This window comes from Oncorhynchus mykiss, chromosome 9 (genome assembly GCF_057628025.1).
Source record: "Oncorhynchus mykiss isolate SJ-2025 chromosome 9, ASM5762802v1, whole genome shotgun sequence".
Taxonomy (NCBI): Eukaryota; Metazoa; Chordata; class Actinopteri; order Salmoniformes; family Salmonidae; genus Oncorhynchus; species Oncorhynchus mykiss.
Window position 1 is genome coordinate 15,459,613 of NC_143030.1, and position 26,588 is coordinate 15,486,200.

The 26,588-nt window shown below is 45.3% G+C and overlaps 1 protein-coding gene and 1 long non-coding RNA gene across 2 annotated transcripts; both read left to right on the top strand.

The window, feature by feature from the left end:
• Positions 1-377: 377 nt before the first annotated feature.
• On the top strand, positions 378-26,588 carry LOC110531488 (uncharacterized). Its single transcript, XM_021614692.3, has 9 exons — positions 378-404; positions 1,254-1,442; positions 20,323-20,440; positions 21,121-21,341; positions 22,015-22,206; positions 22,412-22,510; positions 22,858-23,002; positions 23,181-23,306; positions 25,274-26,588. Exons 1-9 carry the CDS (start codon positions 378-380, stop codon positions 25,315-25,317), a joined length of 1,161 nt encoding a protein of 386 aa, XP_021470367.3. The 3' UTR covers positions 25,318-26,588.
• Positions 9,311-12,762, top strand: LOC149980769 (uncharacterized). Its single transcript, XR_016483102.1, has 3 exons — positions 9,311-9,740; positions 10,109-10,170; positions 10,779-12,762. It is a non-coding gene; the product is annotated as an uncharacterized LOC149980769 (long non-coding RNA).

A 26,588-nucleotide genomic window follows, 5' to 3' on the forward strand; every position in this document is an offset into this window, starting at 1 on the left:
TCTGCATTTAGCTGATTTAGGGTGTACTCATTAGTCCAACAGTTGCAAACAAAAGTCTTTCTCTTTCTCTTTCTCTCTCTCTCTCTCTCGCTCTCTCTTCAAAAGCAAATGTTTTTTTAAGTGCATTTTAAGGACGTCACCAATAAACTGCACACACTGCCATGGAAACAGAAAGTAGATTAAACAAAAGAGTGCCTGTTACATTACTGTGCAGTTTACCCATAAATATAATCCATGACAGTGTGGAAAAGTTAATCAAAATAACCAACTAGAGATAGAGAAACAGAAAGTAGAGTCAGCAAAGTGCCTGTTTGGGAGGTTAAATTAAACTCATGTACTACACTATCTCACATATGTAGGGCTTTTTAAAAGTCAAAATGCTTTATAACAATGCAGCAAACAATGTAAGAAAATAAAAATAAGATGTTCTGATGAGGTAGTTAAACTAAGCTTGTGAGGCATGTATAAGTTATATTCTTCAAGAATTATGTTTTTAATTTAACTAGGCAAGTCAGTTAAGAGAAAATTCTTATTTACAATGACGGCCTAGGAACAGTGGGTTAACTGCCTTGTTCAGGGGCAGAACAACAGATGTGTACATTGTCAACTCGGAGATTTGATCTAGCAATCTTTCGGTTACTGGCCCAACACCCTAACCACTAGGTTACCTGCTGCCCAGAATCAGTGGATATATATTAATAATTTAAAAGTGTGAAATTGTATATACCAATAGCAGATTATCCCTTTAAAGTAAAACAAAATAAAATGTATGTTCTATTGGCAGATTGCCCCTTTATGTCACGGATCCCTCCAGAACTGTGTCATTACGCACACCTGGTCCCCATTTCCCTGATTTTAATTGTATAAATGTGCCTTTTGGTTTCCCTTGGGCTGTCGATTATTGTTCCAATGTCCATTGGTCGTGTGAGTACCTGTGCTGCTTGTATTGCGCAGATGATTACGGGTGTCAACCCGTGGGGTATCATTGTGTGTTTGTATGTTACGGGTTTCGCCCCGGTGTATTTATTTGAGGTACTCCTCCCTCTTATGTTTGTGTTTCAACCCTGTGTTTTGTATAGTGTTTTTGTTTGGTCTTCGTTCCCGTGTCTGTACATGGCACACTGTAATTTGGGTAAATAAAACTCCTATTACGCATTCCTGCGCCTGTCTCCCGATCTCTTTATACCAACGTGTCCCTTTAAGGTAAAAGGAATGACAAACATGACAGCAACTAATGATCTCTTCAAACACAGGTAAACAGCTCAAGGGCAGCATGTGGAAATTCTCAGCTCTGTGCTGCTCAGCCATCAAACTGTGTTCCGGCTGTGGCTGGTTCCCGTTTCTTCGTCTCCACCCAGCAGTCCTCGGGACAGAACTTCTCCTTCCAGCTACAAGGAGTGTCCAGAGGCTACATCACACATGGCGGGTGCGGGCAGCAACCGGTTGAAGAGCATGCATTTAGTTTTACTAGCATTTAAAAGCAGTTGGAGGCCACGGAAGGAGTGTTGTATGGCATTGAAGCTTGTTTGGAGGTTTGTTAAGTGTCCAAAGAAGGGCAAGGTGTATACAGAATGGTGTTGTCTGCGTAGAGGTGGATCAAGGAATCACCCGCAGCAAGAGTTACATTGTTGATATATATACAGAGAAAAGAGTCAGCACGAGAATCGAACCCTGTGGTACTCCTGATTTGACACACTGATCTCTGTGAGTCGAAAGCCTGGGCCAGGTCGATGAAGACGGCTGCACAGTACTGTCTTTTATTGATGGCGTTTATGATATCATTTCGGACCTTGAGCGTGGCTGAGGTGCATGACCAGCTCGGAAACCAGATTGCATAGTGAAGGTGGTATAGTGGGATTTGAAATCAAATCAAATCCAAGTTTATTTGTCACGTGCGTCGAATACAACAGGTGTAGGTAGACCTTACAGTGAAATGCTTACTTACAGGCTCTAACCAATGGTGAAATAAAAAAAGGTATGTGTGTGTAGGTAAGTAAAGAAATAAAACAGTAAAAAGACATTTGAAAATAAGAGTAGCAAGGCTATATACAGACACCGGTAAGTCAGGCTTATTGAGGTAAATCATACAATGAGATTTTCTGAATTTTTGTTTTAGATTCCGTCTCTCACAGTTGAAGTGTACCTATGATAAAAATTACAGACCTCTACATGCTTTGAAAGTAGGGAAACCTGCAAAATCGGCAGTGTACTGTATATATAGGAATTGTAAAATTCCCTTAACAGTGACCCTGATTTAGACCACTGCAGTAAAAGGTTAATTCATTGATGTCTTTCAATGGATTTTAGAACTGTCAAGTGAAGATAAGATAATATTTAGTCAAAAAGAAAGAAGAATGAGAACATTACCGACATGGCTTTACTCTCTCTCTCTCAATGTCATGAGTTATGTGGTCTGTCCATGCACTGCACACACACACATCTGGTCGCTCCAACAGAACAGCTCCAGGAGTCTCTTGTGATTCTTACAAGCTGATTGATCCTGTGGAGGACAGGAAGTGTGTCTCTACAGATTCACCATTCTCTGATGAGGCTCTAAGAGAGTTTCACAGGAAGAGGTCAGACACATCAGGCAGGACTTCAGGGCCTTGAGCGTCTTCTTCATGCAGACGTCGTAGGGAACACTTCCAGATTTGACACCAGATTAAATATGTTCAATCTTTTCGTCCTGATCCTCTTACATTTGGGACAACGTCACTGCTTTCCCTAATGTCTCTTAATACAGGCCAGACAGAAACTGTGGCCACAAGGGATGGAAACAGGCTCCGTGAAGACATCCAGACAGACAGAGCACTGGAACTGCTCTTCAGATAATAGACCACTGGGAGAAGCCATGTCTTCAGGTTGAAAAATGTAACAAATGACAGCTAAAACAAAGCAGAGTCTGACATGCATTTCCAAAAACTCTGTAATTTGTACACGACAAATATCTAAAATGTGTTCTAATGCTAAATAAAACTCAAACTCATTCATGTCTCACATGCAGGAGGCTAGTTTTATGACAAACATGACCTCAAAACTCTGTTCTTTAATGCACACGGAAGACGTTTTACAAGAAAACTAACGTTTCTTATTGGTCAAGTTCACGTCAGTCCCTTCCCATTTGCTTTCTAGTGAATACAGCCCTAGTGGCTTACCTGCTGCCTGTGAATGAATCACAGATGAAAGAATCCCCCAGCAGTCCAGAGAATCATCTTGAATCACACTCCGAACTATGGGAAACCACCGTCCAGTGACAGACAACCCAATGTTTTAGATTAAAGCTGATAGAAATGAACTGAATAGCAGAAATTCTCCTACATCCCTATGTGATGTTACTTACCTTGGCTGACAGGAGGATGACCTCTCAGGTGGCAGAGTATTACAGAACATTTATTATGGTTAATGCAAATTCAAACAACTAAAAGTAGATATTCAATTCCTTATAGTTACAGTAGGTCATAGGGTAAGATGTGTGTGTAGCATTTTTTGTGATCAGGTTTGCATCCTGCTCTGTCTGTATTTTCTCTCAGGTTTCCTCCTCCTCTTCCCCCTGACACCTAGCTATGGAAGATTCTCAATCGCAGTGTAAAGTCCCTTGGCAGCCCTCGTCTGATCAGTTCCTGTTATGAATTTTATGAATAATGGCTAAACAACGTATACATTTAACTATAACTATAATTAATTGAATTCTACCCTGTTTTAGTACATCTGATTTATAATGTTAGTTCCTAAGAAAGAGGTTATGTAGCATGGACAAGGGGTAATTGGAAATGATAACCATTGTTACCATTGCCAACACTAGGGCGTAAGAAACCACCCGTCCAAAATACACAGGACTAAAACTGTCCGGAAAATAATTAGAAATACACTTCTACACCAACACCAAAATAACAGAGAACAAACCCGCACAAATACCCAGCGGGCCTAGTGCCCTTAAATAGCCTACAAACAAACACTAACTCAAAACAGGTGTACCCAATTAAACCCAATAAACAGAAACAAACGGAAAGGGAATCGATGGCAGCTAATAGGCCGGCGATGACGACCGCCGAGCGCCGCCCGAACAGGAAGAGGCACCGTCTTCGGCGAGATTCGTGACAGTACCCCCCCCTCTCCCCTGACGCACGGCTCCCGCAGCTCGCCGACCCCGGCCTCGAGGACGACCCGGAGGACGAGGCGCGGGGCGATCCGGGTGGAGGCGGTGGAAATCCCTCAAGAGGGAAGGATCTAAAATGTCCCTCCCTGGTACCCAGCACCTCTCCTCCGGACCGTACCCCTCCCAGTCAACGAGGTACTGCAGGCCCCTCACCCGGCGTCTCGAGTCCAGAATAGCTCGTACTGTGTACGCCGGGGACCCCTCGATGTCCAGAGGGGGTGGAGGGACCTCCGGTACCTCACCGTCTTGTAGGGGACCAGCTACCACCGGCCTAAAGAGAGACACATGAAACGAGGGGTTAATGCGATAGTAAGAGGGAAGTTGCAATCTATAACACACCTCGTTTATCCTCCTCAGGACTTTAAATGGCCCCACACACTGCGGCCCCAGCTTCCGGCAGGGCAGGCGGAGGGGCAGGTTTCGGGTCGAGAGCCAGACCCTGTCCCCTGGTGCGAACACCGGGGCCTCACTGCGGTGGCGGTCAGCGTTTCTCTTCTGCCGTTCACTGGCATGCCTGAGAGAATCCTGGACTGCCTGCCAGGTCTCTCTAGAGCGCTGTACCCACTCCTCCACCGCAGGATCTTCGGTCTGACTCTGATGCCACGGAGCTAGGACCGGCTGGTAGCCCAGTACGCATTCGAATGGCCACATGTTCATGGATGAATGACGAAGTGAGTTCTGGGCCAACTCAACCTCGCCCATTCTCCTGGCCGGTCCTGGCAAAACGACCTCAGAAACCTACCCACTTCCTGGTTTACTCTCTCCACCTGCCCATTACTTTCGGGGTGATAACCAGAGGTAAGGCTGACCGAGACCCCCAGACGCTCCATAAACGCCTTCCAAACCCGGGACGTGAACTGGGGACCCCGATCAGATACGATGTCCTCTGGAACCCCGTAGTGCCGGAAGACGTTGGTAAATAGAGCCTCTGCAGTCTGTAGGGCCGTAGGGAGACCAGGCAATGGGAGGAGACGGCAGGACTTAGAGAACCGATCCACAACGACCAGAACGGTAGTGTTCCCCTGAGAAGGGGGAAGATCAGTAAGGAAATCTACCGAGAGATGGGACCATGGCCGTTTTGGAAACAGGAGGGGTTGTAACTTCCCTCTAAGCAGATGCCTAGGAGCCTTACTCTGAGCGCATACCGAACAGGAAGAGACATAGAGCTTCACATCCTTAGCTAAGGTGGGCCACCAGTATTTCCCCCTAAGACCCCGCACTGTCCTATCAATCCCCGGATGACCCGAAAACGGGAGTGTGTGAGCCCACCGAATCAATTTATCACGGACACCAAGCGGCACGTACCTACGACCGGTCGGACACTGTGTAGGCGCAGGTTCAACCCTCAACGCCCGCTCGATGTCCGCGTCCACCTCCCATACCACCGGGGCCACCAGCCAAGAGGCTGGAAGGATGGGAGTGGGTTCGATGGACCGGTCCTCGGTGTCATAGAGACGGGACAGCGCGTCGGCCTTAGTGTTAAGGGAACCTGGTCTATAAGAGATCGTAAATCTAAAGCATGTAAAGAACATGGCCCACCTAGCATGACGCGGATTCAGTCTCCTCGCTGCTCGAATATACTCCAGATTGCGGTGGTCAGTCCAGATGAGGAAAGGGTGTTTAGCCCCCTCTAGCCAGTGTCTCCACACCTTCAGGGCCTTTACCATAGCTAGTAACTCCCAGTCCCCCACATCATAGTTCCGCTCCGCCGGACTCAGCTTCATAGAAAAGAAAGCGCAGGGACGGAGCTTCGGTGGCGTGCCCGAGCGCTGAGACAGCACGGCTCCAACCCCAGCCTCGGACGCATCCACCTCCACTATGAATGCTAACGAAGGGTCCGGATGCGCCAACACGGGAGCCTCCGTGAACAGTGCCTTCAACTGGTTGAAGGCTCCATCAGCCTCTGCCGACCACCGCAGACGCACCGGCCCTCCCTTCAGCAATGAAGTAATGGGCGCCGCTACTTGGCCAAAACCCCGGATTAACCTCTGGTAGTAATTGGCAAACCCTAAAAACCGCTGCACCTCCTTTACCGTGGTCGGAGTCGACCAATTACGCACAGCGTTAACGCGGTCACACTCCATCACCACCCCCCGAGCTGGAAATGCGATAACCCAGGAAGGAAACAGCTTGTTTGGAGAACACACATTTCTCAGCCTTGACGTATAGGTCATGCTCCAACAGTCGCCCAAGAACCTTGCGCACCAGGGAGACATGCGTGGCGCATGTGGCAGAATAAATCAAGATGTCATCAATATAGACTACCACACCCTGCCCGTGCAAGCCCCTGAGAATCTCATCTACAAAGGATTGGAAGACGGCTGGAGCATTCTTCAACCCATACGGCATGACGAGGTACTCATAGTGGCCTGATGTGGTACTAAACGCTGTTTTCCACTCGTCTCCTCCCCGAATACGCACCAGATTATACGCGCTCCAGAGGTCCAGTTTTGTGAAGAAACGCGCTCCGTGGAATGATTCCACCGCCGTAGCAATGAGAGGTAGTGGATAACTAAATCCCACTGTGATCGAATTGAGACCTCCATAATCAATGCACGGACGCAGACCTCCCTCCTTTTTCCTCACAAAAAAAGAAAGGGTGACATGGAGGGCCGAATGTACCCCTGTCTCAGAGCTTCAACCCATACGGCATGACGAGGTACTCATAGAGGCCTGATGTGGTACTAAATGCTGTTTTCCACTCTTTTCCATATGTCTCCATAGCCAACGTCTCCTCCTGCGACAGTGGGTACACGTGACTCCGGGGAAGTGCAGCGTTCTCCTGGAGGTTTATCACGCAATCCCACCGTCGTTGGGGTGGTAATTTGGTCGCTTTTTTCTTACTAAAAGCGATAGCCAAATTGGCATATTCTGGGGGAATGCGCACTGTGGAAACCTGGTCTGGACTCTCCACCGTCGTGGCACCGATGGAAACTCCTATACACCTACCCGAACACTCGTCTGACCACCCCTGAAGAGCCCCCTGTTTCCAGGAAATGAGGGAATTGTGAATAGCCAGCCAGGGAACCCCCAACACCACTGGAAACCCAGGTGAATCAATAAGGTAGAAACTGATCTTCTCCCTATGATCCCCCTGCGTTACCAGGTCCAGCAGAATCGTGGCCTCCCTGACCCTAACGGTCGGCTATCTAAGGAGTGCACGGGGACAGGTGGGTCTATCTGCACTAACGGAATACCCAACTTACGGGCGAGTCCGTGATCCATAAAACTCCCAGCTGCGCCTGAATCGACTAGCGCCTTATGCTGAAGAGAGGGAAAAAAAATAAACAAAAACATGTGACCAACAGGGAGCTCTGGGTGAGTTTGGTGCCTACTCACCTGGGGTGGCCGAGAAGTGTTCCGCCTGCCAGCTTGACTCCCAGAGGGACTCTTCCAGCACCGGTTCGAAGTGTGTCCTCTCTGGCCACAATAGGCGCCGGAGGAGCCTCCTCCTCCGGTCTCCCTAGATGCAGCTCCTCCCAACTCCATCGGAGTTGGAGCGGGAGGGCTGAAAGGTGGAATTGACAGGACCCCTTCTGAACGCCCGCGGGCAGCTAGCAGGTTGTTCAGTCGAATCGACATGTCTATCAGTTCATCAAGGGAGAGTGTTGTGTCCCGACAAGCTAGCTCCCGGCGGACGTCCTCCCGGAGACTGCAACGGTAATGGTCCATCAGGGCCCTGTCATTCCACCCAGCACCAGCAGCCAGGGTCCTGTCATTCCACCCAGCACCAGCAGCCAGGGTCCTGTCATTCCACCCAGCACCAGCAGCTAGGGTCCTGTCATTCCACCCAGCACCAGCAGCCAGGGCCCTGTCATTCCACCCAGCACCAGCAGCCAGGGTCCTGTCATTCCACCCAGCACCAGCAGCCAGGGTCCTGTCATTCCACCCAGCACCAGCAGCCAGGGTCCTGTCATTCCACCCAGCACCAGCAGCCAGGGTCCTGTCATTCCACCCAGCACCAGCAGCCAGGGTCCTGTCATTCCACCCAGCACCAGCAGCCAGGGTCCTGTCATTCCACCCAGCACCAGCAGCCAGGGTCCTGAACTCCAACGCGAAGTCCTGCGCACTCCTCGTTTCCTGTCTGAGGTGGAACAGTCGCTCACCCGCCGCTTTGCCCTCTGGTGGGTGGTCGAACACAGCTCGAAAACGGCGGGTGAACCGGGTAGTGGTCCCGAGCCGAGTCTGGGCTGTTCCAGACAGCGTTGGCCCAGTCCAGGGCCCATACCCGTCACACAGGAGACGAGGAGGCTCACACTCTCCTCACCCAATGGAGCCGGACGCACGGTAGCCAGGTAGAGCTCGAGCTGGAGCAAAAATCCCTGGCACCCAGCCGCCGCTCCATCGTACTCCCTCGGGGGGGAGAGACGCAATATGCTGGACACAGAGGACGACGTAGGTGGAGTAGGTGGCGTCGTCTGTGGGGGAGCTGGCGTAGACGTCGGTAGACCACTCCTCTCTCATCGCTACATCCTCTCCATCATCTGGTCCATCGCTGAAACGATCCGATGGAGGATAGCTGTATGATGATGTACACGCTCTTCCATAGTTGGGAGAGGGGTGGTCGCTGCTCCTGCTGACTCCATAGGTGGTGCGGGCTTCTGTTACGACGTCTACAAATGGTGCGGTGGAGGAGTCAAACGCAGAGAGCAGGTAATGTCGTACGTGAATCTATTTATTCCAACGACAGCGGAGACATGGACATGCCAACACTAGGGCATAAGAAACCACCCGTCCAAAATACACAGGACTAAAACTGTCCGGAAATAATGAGAAATACACTTCTACACCAACACCAAAATAACAGAGAACAAGCCTGCACAAATACCCAGCGGGCCTAGTGCCCTTAACCTGTTAGAGCTCTAGGGGCGCTATTTCATTTTTGGATAAAAAACGTTCCCGTTTTAAGCGCGATATTTTGTCACGAAAAGATGCTCGACTATGCATATTCAGTTTTGGAAAGAAAACACTCTGAAGTTTCAGAATCTGCAAAGATTTTGTCTGTAAGTGCCCCAGAACTCATTCTACAGGCGAAACCAAGATGATGCATCACCCAGGAATTAGCAGAATTTCTGAAGCTCTGTTTTCCATTCTCTCCTTATATGGCTGTGATTGCGCAACGAATGAGCCTACACTTTCTGTCGTTCGCCCAAGGTCTTAGCAGCATTGTGACGTATTTGTAGGCATATCATTGGAAGATTGACCATAAGAGACTACATTTTCCAAGTGTCCGCCTGGTGTCCTGCGTCGAATTCGGTGCGCAATTGCCAGCTGCTTCTACTTTACCATTTGATTCAGGGGAGAAAGCATGTGTCCAAGAACGATGTATCAATGAAGAGATATGTGAAAAACACCTTGATGATTGATTCTAAACAACGTTTGCCATGTTTTCAGTCGATATTATGGAGTTAATTTGGAAAAAAGTTTGCGTTTTGAGGACTGAATTTATGGATTTTTTTTGGTAGCCAAATGTGATGTATAAAACGGAGCTATTTCTAATACACAAGGAATCTTTTTGGAAAAACTGAGCATCTGCTATCTAACTGAGAGTATCCTCATTGAAAACATCAGAAGTTCTTCAAAGGTAAATGATTTTATTTGAAGGCTTTTATGTTTTTGTTAATGTTGCGTGCTGGATGCTAACGCTAATGCTAACGCTAAATGCTAACGCGAAATGCTAACTCTAGCTAGCTACTTTTACACAAATTATTGTTTTCCTATGGTTGAGAAGCATATTTTGAAAATCTGAGATGACAGTGTTGTTTACAAAAGGCTAAGCTTGAGAGATGGCATATTTATTTCATTTCATTTGCGATTTTCATAAATAGTTAACGTTGTGTTATGCTAATGAGCTTGCTGATAGATTTACACAATCCTGGATACAGGGGTTTTTTCATAGCTAAACGTGACGCAGAAAACGGAGCGATTTGTCCTAAACAAATAATCTTTCAGGAAAAACTGAACATTTGCTATCTGAGAGTCTCCTCATTGAAAACATCTGAAGTTCTTCAAAGGTAAATTATTTTTTTGAATGCTTTTCTGTTTTTTTGTGTAAATGTTGCCAGCTGAATGCTAATGCTAAATGCTACGTTAGCCATCAATACTGTTACACAAATGCTTGTTTTGCAATGGTTGAGAAGCATATTTTGAAAATCTGAGATGACAGTGTTGTTAACAAAAGGCTAAGCTTGAGAGCTAGCATATTTATTTCATTTCATTTGCGATTTTCATGAATAGTTAACGTTGCGTTATGGTAATGAGCTTGAGTCTGTATTCACGAACCCGGATCCGGGATGGGGAGATCAGAAAGGTTAAATAGCCTACAAACAAACACCCAATTAAACCCAATAAACAGAAACAAACGGAAAGGGAATCGATGGCAGCTAATAGGCCGGCGACAACGACCGCCGAGCGACGCCCGAACAGGAAGAGGCACCATCTTCGGCGAGATTCGTGACACACAAATTAGCAGAGAACTCTTGGGTGGATAATTCTCTAACAAATTGGTTTGACAGTATGTTTGGGAAATGGAAAAATGTCATCATCACTGTGTTGTGGGCAACTTTCACCTGTATGAGTGTTTTGGTTCTGTGTGGATGTTGTTTGATTCCGTGTATGAGAGGTTTGATTACCAGGACTCTGGAGAGGTCAGTGACGCAACAGATGGTGAGGTACGGACCGATTCCATGCTCTGGCCAGTGGGATGACGAATACAGGCCTCCAGGCCTAGGATATGGCTCTGTTTCTTTTAACTACGAGGAGCCAATGTGGATGAGACTGTTTCATAATGTTTAAGACTGTTTTTTATGAAGATTGTAATAAAAATCCCAACAGGAAGCGTTATAATTGGATATAGGCCTATAACAGTCATTGCTGAATATCGGAAAACATACATGTATTGGTTTGAATTATTCTTGTATACCATTTATGTTTCCATATAGTATATGAGGTATCAGTGTGTATTATTTAGTCATTAAGGGTGGATTGTGAATGGAATTTATATGTTTAACTTCTTGGCGCACACATCCAGTTAGTGGGATCATTTTCGTCAATATCCGCTGAATTGCAGAGGGCTAAATTCAAATTAAATTACTTAAAATATTTAATTTTCATGAAATCACAAGTGCAATATTGCAAAACACAGTTTAGCTTGTTGTTAATCCACCTGGCGTGTCAGATTTCAAAAAAGCTTTTCGGCGAAAGCATACCAAGCGTTTATGTAAAGACATCTCTCTCAGCAGACAAAACATTACAAACAGCTAGCAGCAAAGTAGATTGGTCACGAAAGTCAGAAAAGCAATAAAATGAATCGCTTACCTTTGATGATCTTCGGATGTTTGCACTCACGAGACTCCCAGTTACACGATAAATGTTCCTTTTGTTCCATAAAGATTATTTTTATATCCAAAATACCTCCATTTGGATGGGGCGTTGTGTTCAGAAATCTACAGGCTCGAGCGGTCACGACGGGGTAGACAAAAATTCCAAATAGTGTCCGTAAAGTTCATGGAAACATGTCAAACATTTTATATAATCAATCCTCAGGTTGTTTTTACAATATATAATCGATAAAACCACCCTGGATGGTTCCGACCTAGAATATGTGGACCTCTATAAGTACCTAGGTGTCTGGCTTGATTGTAAACTCTCCTTCCAGACTCATATCATACATCTCCAATCTAAAATCAAATCTTGAGTCGGCTTTCTATTCCGCAACAAAGCCTCCTTCACTCACGCCGCCAAACTTACCCTAGTAAAACTGACTATCCTACCGATCCTCGACTTCGGCGATGTCATCTACAAAATAGCTTCCAATACTCTACTCAGCAAACTGGATGCAGTTTATCACAGTGCCATCCGTTTTGTTACTAAAGGACCTTATACCACCCACCACTGTGACCTGTATGCTCTAGTCGGCTGGCCCTCGCTACATATTCGTCGCCAGACCCACTGGCTCCAGGTCATCTACAAGTCCATGCTAGGTAAAGCTCCGCCTTATCTCAGTTCACTGGTCACGATGGCAACATCCAACCGTAGCACGCACTCCAGCAGGTGTATCTCACTGATCATCCCTAAAGCCAACACCTCATTTGGCCGCCTTTCGTTCCAGTTCTCTGCTGCCTGTGACTGGAACGAATTGCAAAAATCGCTGAAGTTGGAGACTTTTATCTCCCTCACCAACTTCAAACATCTGCTATCTGAGCAGCTAACCGATCGCTGCAGCTGTACATAGTCTATCGGTAAATAGCCCACCCAATTTACCTACCTCATCCCCATACGGTTTATATTTATTACTTGCCTGCTCTTTTGCACACCAGTATCTCTACCTGTACATGACCATCTGATCATTTATCACTCCAGTGTTAATCTGCAAAATTGTAATTATTCGCCTACTTCCTCATGCCTTTTGCACACAATGTAGATAGACTCTCTTTTTTTCTACTGTGTTATTGACTTGTTAATTGTTTACTCCATGTGATGTCTGTTCACACTGCTTTGCTTTATCTTGGCCAGGTCGCAGTTGTAAATGAGAACTTGTTCTCAACTGGCTTACCTGGTTAAATAAAGGTGAAATAAATAATAATTTAAAAAAGGACTCAAACACACATTTTGCCTGAAAATGTGCACATTTACTGAAAATTACTTCAATTTGAATTATTCACTTTTTGTTATATAAATATGTAATAATCCTTAGTATATACAAATATTTCACCTCAAACTAGTTATTTATGATGTAATATTAAATATCAATAAACTAACAACTGCAACGCTGTTGATATACAACAACTTGTTAGGGTTAGGGCCAGGTTTGGAGGTTTAAGGTTAATGTTAGTTATGGTTGGGGGTACAGGGACAAGTTATGGTAAGGTTAGGGCCAAGGTTATGGTTACGGTTAGTGAATAGTCAGTTAAACAATTTCTTGATAGTTAGTTCATAAACAATTTGTAGCAGGGCTTGCCAAATAAAAATAAGATTCAATATAATTACTTAAAGATTAGAATATGGTGTCAGAGAGTTTCATGGACAACAACATTATTATCTTTGAACATTGAAATTAATCTGTGGTGTTCCATGCCTTTATGGAAAATCATATATTGACATTGACTAAACAAACTACAAGTCGAGACGTGATAGATTAACAGACTACATCCATAAACTATAGTGACGAAGAGACTGAAGAGACACACGCAGTGTCAGGTGCGTGAATGAGGACCCAAAAGCGAATTAACAAACAGAGTTTCTTTAATGATGAACACACGTGGACTCAGATGGACAGGTAGATTCCGACAGGACAGGACAAGGTTGCAGCAAACACGATGATAGTCTGGTTCAGGCATGAGACACACAAACAAGAATCCGACAAAGACAGGAGCAGAAACAGAGAGAGATATAGGGACCTAATCAGAGGGAAAAAGGGAACAGGTGGGAAAAGGGGTGAATGAGGTAGTCAGAGAAGACAAGGAACAGCTGGGGGAAAGAGGGACAGAAACGGTAACCTAGTACGACCAGCAGAGGGAGACAGGGTGAAAGGAAAGGACAGAAACAAGACACAACATGACAATACATGACAGTACCCCCCCACTCACCGAGCGCCTCCTGGCGCACTCGAGGAGGAAACCTGGCGGCAACGGAGGAAATCCTCGATCAGCGCACGGTCCAGCACGTCCCGAGAGGGAACCCAACTCCTCTCCTCAGGACCGTACCCCTCCCAATCTACGAGGTACTGGTGACCACGGCCCCGAGGACGCATGTCCAAAATCCTACGGACCCTGTAGATGGGTGCGCCCTCGACAAGGATGGGGGGGGGGGGGGGAGACGAGCGGGGGCGCGAAGAACGGGCTTCATACAGGAGACATGGAAGACCGGGTGGACGCGACGAAGATATCGCGGAAGAAGAAGTCGAACTGCGACAGGATTAATGATCCGAGAAATACGGAATGGACCAATGAACCGCGGGGTCAACTTGCGAGAAGCGGTCTTAAGGGGAAGGTTCTGAGTGGAGAGCCAAACTCTCTGACCGCGACAATATCTAGGACTCTTAGTTCTACGCTTATTAGCAGCCCTCACAGTCTGCGCCCTATAACGGCAAAGTGCAGACCTGACCCTCTTCCAGGTGCGCTCGCAACGTTGGACAAAAGCCTGAGCGGAGGGAACGCTGGACTCGGCGAACTGAGATGAGAACAGCGGAGGCTGGTACCCGAGGCTACTCTGAAAAGGAGATAGCCCGGTCGCAGACGAAGGAAGCGAGTTGTGGGCGTATTCTGCCCAGGGGAGCTGTTCTGACCAAGACGCAGGGTTGCGAAAAGAAAGACTGCGTAAGATGCGACCAATAGTCTGATTGGCCCGTTCTGCTTGACCGTTAGACTGGGGGTGAAAGCCGGAAGAGAGACTGACGGAAGCCCCAATCAAACGGCAAAACTCCCTCCAAAATTGAGACGTGAATTGCGGACCTCTGTCCGAAACGACGTCTGACGGAAGGCCATGAATTCTGAAAACATTCTCGATGATGATTTGTGCCGTCTCTTTAGCAGAAGGAAGCTTAGCAAGGGGAATAAAATGAGCCGCCTTAGAGAACCTGTCGACAACCGTAAGAATAACAGTCTTCCCCGCTGACGAAGGCAGTCCGGTGACAAAATCTAAGGCGATGTGAGACCACGGTCGAGAGGGAATGGGAAGCGGCCTGAGACGGCCGGCAGGAGGGGAGTTACCGGACTTAGTCTGCGCGCAGACCGAACAAGCAGCCACGAAGCGACGCGTGTCATGCTCCCGGGTGGGCCACCAAAAACGCTGGCGAATGGAAGCAAGCGTACCCCGAACGCCAGGGTGGCCGGCTAACTTGGCAGAGTGAGCCCACTGAAGAACGGCCAGACGAGTAGGAACGGGAACGAAAAGAAGGTTCCTAGGACAAGCGCGCGGCGACGGAGTTTGAGTGAGTGCTTGCTTTACCTGCCTCTCAATTCCCCAGACAGTCAACCCGACAACACGCCCCTCAGGGAGAATCCCCTCGGGGTCAGTGGAGGCTACTGAAGAACTGAAGAGACGAGATAAAGCATCAGGCTTGGTGTTCTTAGAGCCCGGACGATAAGAAATCACGAACTCGAAACGAGCGAAAAACAGCGCCCAACGCGCCTGACGCGCATTAAGTCGTTTGGCAGAACGGATGTACTCAAGGTTCCTATGGTCAGTCCAAACGACAAAAGGAACGGTCGCCCCCTCCAACCACTGTCGCCATTCGCCTAGGGCTAAGCGGATGGCGAGCAGTTCGCGGTTTCCCACATCATAGTTACGTTCCGACTGCGACAGGCGATGAGAAAAATACGCGCAAGGGTGGACCTTGTCGTCAGAGAGGGAGCGCTGAGAAAGAATGGCTCCCACGCCCACCTCTGACGCGTCAACCTCGACAACGAACTGTCTAGTGACGTCAGGTGTAACAAGGATAGGTGCGGATGTAAAACGATTCTTGAGGAGATCAAAAGCTCCCTGGGCGGAAACGGACCACTTAAAGCACGTCTTGACAGAAGTAAGGGCTGTGAGAGGGGCTGCCACCTGACCGAAATTACGGATGAAACGACGATAGAAGTTCGCGAAGCCGAGAAAGCGCTGCAGCTCGACGCGTGACCTAGGGACGGGCCAATCAATGACAGCTTGGACCTTAGCGGGATCCATCTTAATGCCTTCAGCGGAAATAACAGAACCGAGAAATGTGACGGAGGAGGCATGAAAAGAGCACTTCTCAGCCTTCACAAAAAGACAATTCTCTAAAAGGCGCTGGAGGACACGTCGAACGTGCTGAACATGACGTGACGGTGAGTGACGGTGAAAAAATCAGGATATCGTCAAGGTAAACGAAAACAAAGATGTTCAGCATGTCTCTCAGGACATCATTGACTAATGCCTGAAAGACAGCTGGAGCGTTAGCGAGGCCGAAAGGAAGAACCCGGTATTCAAAGTGCCCTAACGGAGTGTTAAACGCCGTCTTCCACTCGTCCCCCTCCCTGATGCGCACGAGATGGTAAGCGTTACGAAGGTCCAACTTAGTGAAAAACCTGGCTCCCTGCAGGATCTCGAAGGCTGAAGACATAAGAGGAAGCGGATAACGATTCTTCACTGTTATGTCATTCAGCCCTCGATAATCTATGCAGGGGCGCAGGGACCCGTCCTTCTTCTTAACAAAAAAAAACCCCGCTCCGGCGGGAGAGGAGGAGGGGACTATGGTACCGGCGGCAAGAGCTACAGACAAATAATCTTCGAGAGCCTTACGTTCGGGAGCCGACAGAGAGTATAGTCTACCCCGGGGGGGAGTGGTTCCCGGAAGGAGATCAATACTACAATCATACGACCGGTGTGGAGGAAGAGAGGTGGCCCTGGACCGACTGAACACCGTGCGCAGATCGTGATATTCCTCCGGCACCCCTGTCAAATCACCAGGCTCCTCCTGTGAAGAAGAGACAGAGGAAACAGGAGGGATAGCAGACATTAAACATTTCACATGACAAGAGACGTTCCAGGAGAGGATAGAATTACTAGACCAATTAATGGAAGGATTATGACAAACTAGCCAGGGATGGCCCAAAACAACAGGTGTAAAAGGTGAACGAAAAATTAAAAAAGAAATGGTTTCGCTATGATTACCAGAAACAGTGAGGGTTAAAGGTAGCGTCTCACGCTGAATCCTGGGGAGAGGACTACCATCCAGGGCGAACAAGGCCGTGGACTCCCTTAACTGTCTGAGAGGAATGTCATGTTCCCGAGCCCAGGTCTCGTCCATAAAACAGCCCTCCGCCCCAGAGTCTATTAAGGCACTGCAGGAAGCTGACGAACCGGTCCAGCGTAGATGGACCGACAAGGTAGTGCAGGATCTTGAAGGAGAGACAGGAGTAGTAGCGCTCACCAGTAGCCCTCCGCTTACTGATGAGCTCTGGCTTTTACTGGACATGAAGTGACAAAATGACCAGCAGAACCGCAATAGAGACAGAGGCGGTTGGTGATTCTCCGTTCCCTCTCCTTAGTCGAGATGCGGATACCTCCCAGCTGCATAGGCTCAGCACCCGAGCCGGCAGAGGAAGATGGTAGTGATGCGGAGAGGGGGGCAACGGAGAACGCGAGCTCCTTTCCACGAGCTCGGTGACGAAGATCAACCCGTCGCTCAATGCGAATAGCGAGTTCAATCAAGGAATCCACGCTGGAAGGAACCTCCCGGGAGAGAATCTCATCCTTTACCTCTGCGTGGAGACCCTCCAGAAAACGAGCGAGCAAAGCCGGCTCGTTCCAGCCACTGGAGGCAGCAAGAGTGCGAAACTCAATAGAGTAGTCTGTTATGGATCGATTACCTTGACATAGGGAGGACACGACCCTGGAAGCCTCCTCCCCAAAAACAGATCGATCAAAAACCCGTATCATCTCCTCCTTAAAGTCCTGATACTGGTTAGTACACTCAGCCCTTGCCTCCCAGATTGCCGTGCCCCACTCACGAGCCCGTCCAATAAGGAGAGATATGACGTAGGCGACACGAGCAGTGCTCCTGGAGTAAGTGTTGGGCTGGAGAGAAAACACAATATCACACTGGGTGAGGAACGAGCGGCATTCAGTGGGCTCCCCAGAGTAACACGGCGGGTTATTGATTCTGGGCTCCGGAGATTCGAAAGCCCTGGAAGTGGCCGGTGGATCGAGGCGGAGATGGTGAACCTGTTCTGTGAGGTTGGAGACTTGGGTGGCCAGGGTCTCAACGGCATGTCGAGCAGCAGACAATTCCTGCTCGTGTCTGCCTAGCATCGCTCCCTGGATCTCGACGGCTGAGTGGAGAGGATCCGAAGTCGCTGGGTCCATTCTTGGTCGGATTCTTCTGTCAGGTGCGTGAATGAGGACCCAAAAGCGAATTAACAAACAGAGTTTCTTTAATGATGAACACACGTGGACTCAGATGGACAGGTAGATTCCGACAGGACAGGACAAGGTTGCAGCAAACACGATGATAGTCTGGTTCAGGCATGAGACACACAAACAAGAATCCGACAAAGACAGGAGCAGAAACAGAGAGAGATATAGGGACCTAATCAGAGGGAAAAAGGGAACAGGTGGGAAAAGGGGTGAATGAGGTAGTCAGAGAAGACAAGGAACAGCTGGGGGAAAGAGGGACAGAAACGGTAACCTAGTACGACCAGCAGAGGGAGACAGGGTGAAAGGAAAGGACAGAAACAAGACACAACATGACAATACATGACACGCAGACAGACCTTGGAGAGAGGAAGACATTTCACTAAAACAAGAGTGCCTGAGATATCCTACTATTGAGTGACAGGTGAGTGATACTTTGTACTGTAATAACTCAAAATAATGACCTTCTTTTAATTTTTCGCCTGTATGTGTATCTCCCTATTTCTAATGTCATTGGATTGTGGTTTCTTTTGAATGCACCCCTAAATGGCACTATCAATTGCCACTAGCATTGCTACATTCTCCAAAAATGCTAACCAGGAGATTTTTGACGTTGCGAAATAACCAGCTAACAAATAAAAAATGATTTGTCCAAAATGTTAATTTATAAAGTATTCCTTCATTATTCCTTCACTCTTGTTTTGGCTAGTGATCTGTTTGTATTTGCTAGTGATGACCGTAAGCCAGTGTTGGGTTCCATAGGACAGGAGCCTGTCTCCTGTTTCTGTGGTGTGAGGCAGCTTGATGTACAATACACCCTCCTTTACAGGATACCAGTCTATCACAGGACCTTAGCCCCAATTCCTCTCCATAAAGGAATATTCCACTCAAAAACTATACTTTTGGTGTTTGTTTCATTAGTCCACTGTTGATACAGTCCACAAAATGATTAGCATGTCAGAAATCAAGTTTTCAAGTTATAGAATTTTAAAAATTCACAAAGTGCCACAGTATGATGCACTTTGACATGGCAACGCAAGTCTGCATGTGTCATGCAACACATTTTAAAAGCACACAACAAAAAAGCACGAATGAAATGTTTCCTTATCGGTTCAAGAGGCCTAGTGTGGCATGATGAACCACCAGCACTGTCGTCCCTGTGGATCAAAACCAATGAGTGTCTGTCTGTACGTGCGCATGTGCATGTGTGTGTGTTTGTGTTTGTGTTTGTGTTTCTGTGTGTGTGTAAACGACTAGGCTACTGTTCAGTATGTGGGTGTGTGTACGTAACAATAGCAGATTAAAAGTCACCATGATACAATCTTGCCAGCTGAACCTGTTACAGTATGATACTGGGTTTGTGAATCGATGTCTCTGATAGCGTTGTCAAAAAGTGATATCAGACAGGCATGTTCCTCATGATTCCCTGGCAACACTAGGGTGGACAGTAAAATCCATGACAGTGTATGTGAATTAAAAAAAAAGATATATATAGTATTTCATAATACACACATAACTAGGTTCAAAATATTGCACTTTATTTATCTGGCTTGTTAATGAAAATAGGACATCCGTATCTTAAACTTCTGTCACCTCCAGACAAATGTAATGTTTTCAATTTCATCCCTTGAAACAAAATGTCTTGATTCACCAAAACTGTATCTAACCCTTTGGGTAACTTGACACAATCCAGATTGAATTCAAAAGACTGCCTGCTCTCCATCCACTGTGTGAGGCTCAACTCAGCTCAGTCCAAAAAAACAAAGCAAGAATAATGTGTTATTTGAGTTAGACAGGTGTGAATGACACGTGTTATTGGCCTGTAATGAATCATAGAATAGGTTTTTAAAAAATTATGAAATGTCATTTGGCGTTGGATGTGGATTATATTTAGACCTAAATTGTATCTATTGGTAACTAATTTAATTATATGATATAATTATATTATATATTATATATTTAATTATATTATTCTTATTTCTTTACAAATAGTCTTGTATATAGTTTCCAAGCATATTTTATACACAAGGAAGTGAATAGAATAAATTGGGTTCAGGAAGATGGGTCTTTAAAAAAAGGGTGACTTGACAGAGCTATTGTCGGAGGGTTAGGTTTAACAACATAATTGTTTCCATTGAGTGTTATCTCACCCCTCCTCCGGGAAGCCTATGTCACGCCAACCAGCATGCCATTGTGAAACCACCCCCCAAAAGAGGGGTGGTAGGTTTCTCAATCCTTTGTCCTTCCTCCCATTGCGAGTGCTGTTTTAAATAGCGGGAGAGTGAGCTCAGGTGGCGACATCGCCGCAAGGACACCTGTTGAGAACATCTACTTCTCAGCGCAGCATTAGCTTCTGGAACAGCTTGTTCAAGGAGAACCACATAAATCTTCCAAGTCACAAAAGTACAGGTAACATTTCCATCTATTTAAACGATTTATTTATTTATGTTGTACGTTTCTCTGGTGGAGGGCATTTTCAAGCCTGTGATAGGGTTGTTTTTTGTATTTTGCAGCTGGTTAGCTTCCACTATCAGATCAGACATTATGAACTTTTTCTCCTTGGAATACAGACTTTTTTCATTGCTTTTGTCACATGATTTAATTTAATTACGATATCTAAAAAAGTACTTATTACATTTTAAATGCTCAGCAGGACAGGAAAACAGTCACTTATCAGGAGAACATTCCCAGTAATCCCTATTGCCTCTGATCTGGCGTACTCACTAAACACAAATGCTTCGTTTGTAAATTATGTCTAAGTGTTGCAGTGTGTCCCTGGCTATCTGTAAATTTAAAAAACAAGAAAATCGTTCCGTCTGGATTGCATAATATAGGGAATGTGAAATTATTTATAATTGTACTTCTACTTTTGATAAGTATATTTTAGCAATTACATTTACTTTTGATACCTAAGTATATTTAAAGCCACATACTTTTAGACTTTTACTCAAGTAGTATTTTACTGTGCAACTTTCACCTTTACATGAGTAATTCTCTATTAATTAATGTATCTTTACTTTGACACAAGTATGACGTTTGGGTAGTTTTTCCACCCCTGCTTACTACGTGGATCTCTGTTACTCTATCAGGAATGGACAATATCAGCAGACTGATGTTCGCAGTTGTCATGGCAATGGCGTACATGGCGATGGGAGCCGAGGCACAGAACACCACAATGGCTCCGAACTCCAATGCTACTATGGCCAACGTAACAATGGCACCCAACGTAACAATGGCACCCAACGTAACAATGACATCCAGCGTAACAATGACATCCAGCGTAACAACGGCACCTGTCACAGCTCTCACGGTGAGTACCTAGGCTACACGTTTCACTCTGTCTCCCAGAGTCTCTGACTAGAAAAAGGAAACACACGATCTCTCTCTCTCCCTCTCTCCCTTTCTGCCACCCCCCCCCTCTCTCTCTTCAAAATTAAATATTATTTTAAGTGCACTTGTAGGACAAAAAACTGCACACACTGCCATTGAAAAAGTGTGTCTGTTACATTACCCTGCAGTTCACCCATAAATATAATCCATGACAGTGTGGAAAACTTATATCTAGTATTTCATAAAACACACATATCTAGGTTAATTAACAAACTAGAGATAGATATAGAGAAACAGAAAGTAGATGAACTTCTTGATGCACCCATCCCGTAAGCAAGGCATGTTTTGGAGTTCTCACGTAGGATTTCTATTGGGCTTTTTTAAAGTCCCCCAAAGTGCTTTATTACAACGCAGTGTAATGTAGAAATCATCATTTAAATAAGTTATTATGTTGTGTTAAATGTAGTTAAACTAAGCTTGTGAGGTAAGTTATGTTCTTCAAGAATCAATTTAAAAGTTAAAAACGTTTATAGCAATTGCAGATTTCCCCTTTTAAGTTCAAAACTGTACTGTATGTACAAATCGCAGATTGCACCTTTAATGTAAAAAAGAATGACAAACATGACAGCAACTAATGATGAACTCTTCAACAGGTAAATATCTCAAGGGCGGACTGTAGAAAGACTCAGCTCTGTGCTGCTCAGCCGGAAAACTGTGATCCGGCCGTGGCTGGTTCCTGTTTCTTCGTCTCCATCATGAAGTCCTCGGTACAGACTTTCTCCTTCCAGCTACGAGGAGTGTCCAGTGGCTACATCGCTGTAGGCTTGTCCAAAACTTCCACACGGGTATGGAAACCTGCCTTTAGAATTAGTATAGATGTTACAATACCCAGGACAAGAGAGTTGGGGTTGGTGGGAGAAGTCATTTTAACTTGAGGAAACTCAGTATTTACATTTGATTAATGAATTGGGAAAAAATAGCCTAAATTAATACGGTTAAAATTACGATTCATTTTTATTGATTCGAATTCATCATCTCTCTCCTCTACAGGGTCAGAACGACACTACCTATGTGTGCGCAAACAACAACAGAAAGGTGAAGTTCTTCACCGCTCTCCTCGACAAAGGAGTTCTGACCATCAACAACAAGGTGGGTTGGACCAATCAGAACACAGTGTTTCATTTTGGACTTTCTGGAACAGATTTTAGTTTGACGGATTGATTTCAGGCAAATTCCGGAAGTGAACTGATATGTAATCAATGAGTTTTATGAATTGAACAAGATACTGATAGAGGATTCATGATTTAGAGTTACATACTTTTGTGGTCATTGAAGTTGAATTTGATCCCAATTCTGACTCTTATTCCCTGCATATACACCTGGGTTCCATTTGGGACAGTGCCTGGGAGAGTAACAGGGTACCTGACTAAAACTACAGTGTAGGCCTACTGACATTTGACTAATGGTAATTGTGGTAAAACCGTTGTGTTGGGTAGCTGCCGCCTGTGGACTCTGTGAAGGGCTCAGTCAACGGTCAGACCATCCAGTGCACCTTCTCTGCTACTGTCCCCAACGCTACGGCCACCCGGAACATCGACACCAGCTACTACCTCTCCATCTCCAACGGGACTTTTAATAATGGTGAGTCACTCATCCAAACACGCTCCTGGTGATGTTTCTCCTAGGTACAGATCTAGGATCAGCTTCAACTTCACCCTACACCTCCAAACACCCTGTGGACCCTGCATCTCTTCTTTCTGGTTTGTCTCTAACTCTCTCTCTCTTTCTCTCTCCCTCTTGTCATTCTGTCCTCCCTCAGAAACAGATACCCTAGATTCTCCTCAGGCTATTCTGAACAGTGATAAAGCTGTGGACCTGACCGAACCCATCACTACTGTGTTAAACTCTTTAAACTCTGCTCCCTCCGCCTTCTGCCTGTCTCAAGGTAATAACCACATAAGAAGCACCACAAACACTTCATAATAATAACGGATAACATGACTAAACATTAAACTATAACAAACTATTTCATTATTAAACCATTAGCATTAAAAGCACTTCAAGGCATGAGCACTTTTATCATTTATAAATTGTTAACATTTATAAATAAATGATTTACAAATAATTTATAAACATGAATGACCATTTATAACGTTGTAATTCATGGAAGCTATTATAAAGTGTTACCGTAGTACCTCATCTAATATAATCCTTCCTCTCTCTCTCTCTGTCTCTCTCTACTACTTCTCTCTCTCTCTCTCTCTCTCTACTACTTCTCTCTCTCTCTCTCTCTCTCTCTCTCTCTCTCTCTACTACTTCTCTCTCGCTCTCTCTCTCTACTACCTCTCTCTCTCTCTCTCTACTACTTATCTCTCTCTCTCTCTCTACTACTTCTCTCTCACTCTCTCTCTCTCTCTACTACTTCTCTCTCGCTCTCTCTCTCTCTCTACTACTTCTCTCTCTCTCTCTCTCTCTACTACTTCTCTCTCTCTCTCCCTCTCTCTCTACTACTTCTCTCTCGCTCTCTCTCTCTCTACTACTTCTCTCTCTCTCTCTCTCTCTCTCCTACTTATCTCTCTACTACTACTTCTCTCTCTACTACTTCTCTCTCTCTACTACTACTTCTCTCTCTACTACTACTACTTCTCTCTCTCTCTCTACTACTTCTCTCTCTCTACTTCTTCTCTCTCTACTACTTATTCCTCTCTACTACTTATCTCTCTCTACTACTCTCTCTCTCTACTACTTCTCTCTACCACTACTTCTCTCTGTCTCTACTACTTACCTCTCTCTCTACTACTTATCTCTCTCTCTACTACTTCTCTCTCTCTACTACTTCTCTCTCTCTACTATTCTCTCTCAACTACTTCTCTCTCTACTACTTCTCTCTCTCTACTATATCTACTCCTTCTCTCTCTCTCTCTCACTTTCTCTTTCTCTCTGTATCTCTCTCTACTTCTCTCTCTCTCTTTCTCTCTCTCTACTACTTCTCTCTCTCACTCTGTCTCTCTCTACTACTTCTCTCTCTACTACTACTTCTCTCTCTCTCTACTACTACTTCTCTCTCTACTACTTCTCTCTCTCTACTACTTCTCTCTCTCTCTACTACTACTTCCCTCTCTACTACTTCTCTCTCTCTACTACTTCTCTCTCTCTACTACTTCTCTCTCTCTACTACTTCTCTCTCTCTACTACTTCTCTCTACTTCTCTCTCTCTACTACTTCTCTCTCTCTACTACTTCTCTCTCTCTACTACTTCTCTCTCTCTACTACTTCTCTCTCTCTCTACTACTACTTCCCTCTCTACTACTTCTCTCTCACTACTACTTCTCTCTCTCTCTACTACTACTTCCCTCTACTACTTCTCTCTCTCTACTACTTCTCTCTCTCTACTACTTCTCTCTCTCTCTACTACTTCTCTCTACTTCTCTCTCTCTACTACTTCTCTCTCTCTCTACTACTACTTCCCTCTACTACTTCTCTCTCTCTACTACTTCTCTCTCTCTACTACTTCTCTCTCTCTACTACTTCTCTCTACTTCTCTCTCTCTACTACTCTCTCTCTACTACTTCTCTCTCTCTACTACTTCTCTCTCTCTCTACTACTTCTCTCTCTCTACTACTACTTCTCTCTCTACTACTACTTCTCTCTCTCTACTACTTCTCTCTCTCTACTACCACTTCTCTCTCTCTACTTCTTCTCTCTCTCTCTACTTCTTCTCTCTCTCTACTACTTCTCTCTCTACTACTTCTCTCTCTCTCTACTACTTCTCTCTACCACTACTTCTCCCTCTCTCTACTACTACTTCTCTCTGTCTACTTCTTCTCTCTCTCTCTCTACTACTTCTCTCTCTCTCTCTCTACTACTTCTCTCTCTGTCTCTACTACTTTTCTCTTTGATTCTTCTCCATAGCTCTTCTGATCCTGATAGGTGTACTAGGTATGATGATGCTGTAATGCAGGTCTGAAGGAGAAGCACCATGCAGTCAGGAATCCTGTCTCCTTCTCTTTACTCAACTTGGCCAGGCTGCGTCCCTAAATGACACCCTCTCCTTAAATATAGGTCTATTTTCACTATGTAGGGAATATGGTGCCATTTTGGAGTCACTCTGGTACCTGAACAAAGGACTATGTCAGATCTGAAGTTATATGCATATAGATCCAATCATGTTTTTCCACATACTTAATGAAACACCTTCTAGTTGGGGGTAGTAAGACATTAACCAACAGAATGGACCCAGTGATACAAGTGATACAATGATGATACAAGGCCAAGTACTAACATATTGTGTTGAAAGTACTAACATATTGTGTTGATAGACAATGGTGATACAAGGCCAAGTACTAACATATTGTGTTGAAAGTACTAACATATTGTGTTGATAGACAATGGTGATACAAGGCCAAGTACTAACATATTGTGTTGATAGAAAATGGTGATACAAGGCCAAGTACTAACATATTGTCTTGATAGACAATGGCTTAGAAATATATATAAAAACATTCAACCTCATATTCATCATCTCCAGCATCAGTCCAACATCACCACTTACCTTCTATCTGAAAACAACACATCCTCCATATTCGTATACCACCATGTCATCCCCTTTATGTAACACATCTATTTGTGCATAAGTTTATGCTATTTTATCTCACGTTATGAAGGAAGATTTATGTTTGTCTGTGTTTCTTGGTGGATGTTTGTGAGTGCGAGTGTATCAAATCAAATCAAATCAAATCAAATCTGTATATGTATGTGTATGTGTATAAATGTTTGTGTTCGCACACTTAACCCCCACTGGGCACAGACGTCAATTCCACTTTGGTTCAACATCATTTCATTTAATTGAAATGACGTGGGAACATGGATTCAACCCGTGTGTGCCCAGTGGGCCATAGATGAAGTCACAAGGGCTACGTTTAGACAGGCAGACTATTTCTGATCTCTTTTTATCAGATCTTTTTTCAGAGCTTATCTGATTGGTCAAAAGACAAATGAGTGGAAAATAACCACAGAATTGGGCTGCCTGTCTAAACGCAGCAAAGGTGGCAGAAATGGGAATTTGTGGGTTAATACTGTGTGTATATACTGTGTGTGTGTGTGAAGGCGTGCATAATGATGAAGCCACTGGATGGTGAACCTTCCTGATTACCTTTTTAAAGTATATACAATCATGGAAATATTTTATCAGACCATTTTTAAAATAAAAACTGTTATTTACAATAAA